Source organism: Asparagus officinalis, chromosome 8 (genome assembly GCF_001876935.1).
Source record: "Asparagus officinalis chromosome 8, Aspof.V1, whole genome shotgun sequence".
In the NCBI taxonomy this organism is placed as follows: Eukaryota; Viridiplantae; Streptophyta; class Magnoliopsida; order Asparagales; family Asparagaceae; genus Asparagus; species Asparagus officinalis.
In genome coordinates this window covers 123,593,042-123,598,208 of record NC_033801.1, presented here as the reverse complement: position 1 = coordinate 123,598,208, position 5,167 = coordinate 123,593,042, and the positions used below count along the sequence as shown (strand labels likewise).

The following is a 5,167-nucleotide window of genomic DNA, read 5'->3' as shown; positions in this document are numbered from 1 at the left end:
AGTTCCCTAGATTCCCCATCATCAACCAGAAACTAATGAAATTAAACTACAGTTCAAAATAATAACCTCAGAATATGGAAATTAAGTTTCGAAAATCTTAGTTAGTCATAATCCAAACATCCACACATGAAACAATATCCAACTTCAGATCCACTGATTTCAGTTTATTATCAGAATCCAACAATGATATCATCAATCATGTGTGTGTATATACATCAATAAGAACCCTCAATTTACATAAATACAAACAATTCAGGACATAAGATTACAATTTTTTACTCAATACATGCAAATGTTAGCAGTAAACCTAAATCATGGACTGCATCAACAAAACATACAGCCCAAAACCTATGTCAACATCTCAACCACCAAGATCCCAACTAAAATAACAGGAATCTATTGTGAGATAAACATAGGTCAATCGAATGAAAAATCTAAACTTAGGGTTTTGCTCTTATCATACTGTACAGTATATTTAATCAATAAATATGGGATTTTGCAGCTGGACGGGAGCACTTGGTTCGAGCACTCTTGCTTAGGTTACAAGCACAGCCCTCAAGAAGCTCGAGGTCTTCTTCACAAGTTAGTATAGAGGCTAATTCATGGTTTTTTAGTAGCATTTTAGAGGTTAAGTATCCAGCAACAGTCCATGTTTGGTAAAGTCTTGATTGCTTACCGATGAATCTTCCAGTTCTTGTGTCATAATATTCTGGCCATTTGTCATTAGAGAGTCTCTTCTCGGCTACAGCTACGGCTTTCCTGGCAAGTTCAGGCCTGCCCATCTTGATGCAGGCCAATGTGAACTGTAAATGGCAATGGGAGAGAGTTATTTTTACTAGGGTTAGGAGAAGAGTTGATATGGATGTAGAATTTTACCGGCCAGAGCAAAGTAGGCCAAGATCCGCCGTTATGGTATGACCAAGGACTGCAAAAGATAATGTTTCAAGTCAAATGGAGTTTCTTTGAGTGAGGGTATTAAGAATCAGCATTTGTGTATGATACATGAAAGAATAGGCTACAATGATGCATGTCCTCTATGTTTATGGTGTGCATCAACTTATCTTTCTCATTCTATTATGAACTGTGGTGTGAGATTGACCAGGAATGATGCAGTAATTCTTGACATTTACTCAGGAGATACATAGTTGGAAGCAACAATGGGATATTGGAAAAGAAAAGAGGTTAACGATCCCAAAATGGTGAGGAAAAGCAACATCGACAACAACATCAAAGCCTTTATCGCAAATGTTGGGGATTGGCTAATGGACAGGAAAAGCACAAGTGGTTAAATGTGGTGAAATAAGACTTTTGGCAGTATGATGAGTTCACTTAAGAAGTCACATTCCTGAAGAATAATAGAACAATTGAATCATGAACCTACATCAGTGTAACCACTGTTCTTGAGAAACATTCAAATTTTTTTAAGATGCGATAGCTTTTATCTGCGTTAGAGCTATACTCCATAGGAACATACACACTGCTAAATATTTTTTATGGCATTTTGAAGTGTTCCTACTTCCAAAATACAACTGATTATGTCATATATATTCGAACTTTCTCTTTACAACATCTGAATCATGATCATGCTTATATAATAACTTTCTTTTTCAATGTCATATTTTTTATAAGCATCTCACAGGATAACATTTTATATGTTTTTAGGTTGAACTTTACAACAGAAGCAACGATAGTTTCCTCAGAGTGCTTACTAATTGATCTGTCAGCACATATTTTCTAGCTTAAAAACATAAGGTAGATACTCATTATTCAAATGTCATGCTATAGATTATAAAGGTTTCAGGACATTAAGGTAGGTAATGCAGAATGTTTTCTTGCTGTCATGCTAAAAAAGCCACACAATGAGCTAAAAGTGGATGCATTCAATAGGACTTACGTGTTCTTGGGATCGCTACCAGTGATTATTTGCCATTCTTCATAATCCAAAGCTGGGTAGCAAATCTTTAGCGGCATATTTCCCACAAAATCATCCCACTTCTCCTCAATAAGATTCAAAATTCCCTCAGCTTGTTTTGGAGTAGTCAAAGATGAAACTATAGCCCAAATATTCCCAAGTGAAAAGAACCTGAAATCCATGTGAGCAGGCTGGAGATTACCAATGAGATACCCTCCTTTTTCAGGCATCCAATCCACTAACCACGAAGGAATTTGATCAGGATAAATATTGAACTTGTTAGTAGCATCATGGGAGTACTCTTCAGTCTTGTATCGGTAGATCTCATTGATTTTTTTCATATCAGCCCAATAATACTCCCTCACGTGGAAAGATAATGCACTGAGCCTATTATTGATTGCGCGTAGAAGATTCTTAGATCCATCATTGACAGTGATCATCTCCCGAGAGCAGCGAAGGGCTGAATAGAATAAGGCCTGTGAAATAAAACTTGTCAAAGACTCATCTTAGAATTTTTACAGTAACTGGGACGGGAAAAAACTTATTGAAGGTTTTTATTTCATTATTTTGCCGACAAACTTTAAAGATTATTGAGACAAATATGAAAAGAAATTTACCTCAAAGAGGAAGTTATCTAACAACTAATTATGGAGGTACCAAAATAATATTTTGGCATCCACGTGGCATTTACATCATCATTAACTTGTAAAGATCACTACCAAGTATTAAACATCGAACAATGATAGGATGAACATTTGTAGCAATTAACCGGAAAAAAAAAGAAGGATATGGTTAATTAGGTTAGGGAAGGATGTATTTGTTAGAATTTAACTGCGTACAGAATGGAAATAACATGATTCTAAGTTCAAAAATCTCAGAAAACTTTTAAAATAATTGACTTTTTGAGAAAATTCTAGGTGGTTATCACCGCTCACTCACTTGAATCTCAAGAGGATGCCCATGAATGCCCATCCTTCGATCTATCATGCAAGAGCCATCAGTCACTAGCAAAGTAGGAAACATATCAAATCCATCTGATAAACACAAATTCAAGATCAATCTGATGCCTGTTTGTACATCCACTCTCTCTTGTAATGCATAATCTCCGGTAATCTTCCCATACGCTCTCAAAATGATAATCCACCATAATCCTACAAAAAGAGTGTGCCTCCAAAATTCTTCATATTCATCATGCTTAATAATTTTACTAGTTGAAAAGATATACAAATTTCTATTACTCACCAGAATCAACTGGGGCTACTCTTCCTATGGCTGATTCCCCAAAATCAGGATCAAGGACTTCCTCAAATGATTCATTGCTTCCATCCAGAGGTGCACTTCTCACCTTAAAACTAGCGGGCATCAACCCCTGTCCAGGGCTGTAACAATCTACAGTCTTTTCCCAGCTCTGGATGTTAAGGAAAAGGCAAAAGCTTTAGAATTGTGAAATAGAACATATGGAAAGTTACACGTGTTAACTTCATGATCAAGAAGCTTCGTCATGGTGGCTTTTAGTGTGACGATACTCTTAAATTCTTCTCCAGCTTTTCTGCAAGAGTTACTGTTGATATTTCTACAGATGTCTTATATTGATGTCTTAATATCCGAGTCAACAAATATTGTTAAATTCAGTTTTTTCAGTAGAAGGACTACGCATTTTATCAGCTTATTTCAAGGAACATCTTTTTTCCATCTTGCTGCCGAAGAGAAAAACTATCAAAGCTACAAAATAAGGCTGATACATAATTAAAGGGATTGAAGCAAAAAAGAGAGATATAGTTCAGACTAATATCTAAGCAATTGAACAGGCAAAGATAGCACTAGAAATTCTTACAACTCAATCTACTAAGAAACAATCAATTCTCCTCGCACTCAACAAAGACCAAAAAAAGTCCTCTACAGCCATAACAATGGCATTCCACAGAGAGATGCAGTAGTTAGACATTACGGAAATGGATAAATTTCCGGGAAATGTTTCTATGGAAATTAAATTTCAATTACGTAACAAAGATAGCAACAATGCACAAAGACAGAAGCCACTAAAAGAACATTGAGACAGATAGATTTAGTGGAAAATTAAATTTCAATTACGTAACAAAGATAGCAACAATGCACAAAGACAGAAGCCCCTAAAAGAACATTGAGACAGATAGATTTAGCATGACAAACAGTAATAATCAATCTTGCAAGGAAAAAACTCTTCATGCACGTTAGAAGAAGCATACATCTCATAATTTAGAGACATAGATTCATTAGATACCACTTGCTGTAATAGAGTGATATATCCAATATGCATATGTAGGGAATCTTTATGTAAGGATTCATAAGATAGAGGCTATAACATGACTCATACTATTAGATAAATATAAATAGTTCTTTTATCATAACTAATTAATTATGAAACACGAACTGGGATCACATTACAACTGATTACTTCAAAGATCAAGAAATCCATGGAAAACTGAAGTTTTCAATGGATCTACTTTTTGAAACCTCAAACAATCAAGGGAAAATATTGCATCAGGAGGTAATTAATCTCATTTTGGGGAGAACACAGCACCAATTAACAGACAAGATCAATATAACAGACAAGGTTAAATTCTCAGAATCGAACAAAGTTACAACAAAATTTATTATGTTACTTCCAATTTTTTCATTAAAAAATATCTAAAGAATCAGAGGAGAAACTAGTAAAATAACGAAAATTCCCGACTAAAAGTCCATCTTTTACCAAAATCCGCAAAATGAATCCATAAAAATGGCAAATTTTCCCCCAAAAAAATTAAAAACTCACCTGCAATTGCAACGTATGCAGCAGAAAATTCCTCACGATCTCGCTCTCCCCCTTCAACAAAAACGCCAGCGCCGACGGCACAAAATCCCTAATAAAAACCTGATCGTAATTCAACGGGCTCGCCGCCGTCGCCGGCTCGTCCGCCGCCGACTCCCGCAGTAAGTCACCACCGCCTTCCTCAAATACCCCCACGCCTCCTCCTCCAGCGCCACGTCAGCCCCAACCTCCTCCTCCTCCTCCAGTGCCACGTCAGCCCTAGCTTCCTCCTCCTCTTTGACCTTCTCGACGACGAGGGGATCGACGGCGAGCTTCTTGATGTAGGAAGGATCGAAGGGGTTGATCTTGCTTCCATTTCCGCCGGAGATCTGATCTGATGGCGTGGACATCGGACGCGGCGACGCGACGGCGGCCGGAATCAAGCGGGGGCATTTTGGGAAGGAATTGAGGGTTTTGCCGCGGCA

At 37.2% G+C, this 5,167-nt stretch overlaps 1 protein-coding gene across 1 annotated transcript; it reads right to left on the bottom strand.

Moving 5' to 3' along the window:
- LOC109820695 (neutral/alkaline invertase 1, mitochondrial-like) lies at positions 212-5,161 on the bottom strand. Its single transcript, XM_020386883.1, is given in 7 exon segments — positions 212-803; positions 877-925; positions 1,895-2,388; positions 2,852-3,063; positions 3,155-3,320; positions 4,707-4,855; positions 4,858-5,161. Coding segments are annotated over 7 exon segments (1,629 nt in total). The 5' UTR covers positions 5,093-5,161; the 3' UTR covers positions 212-479.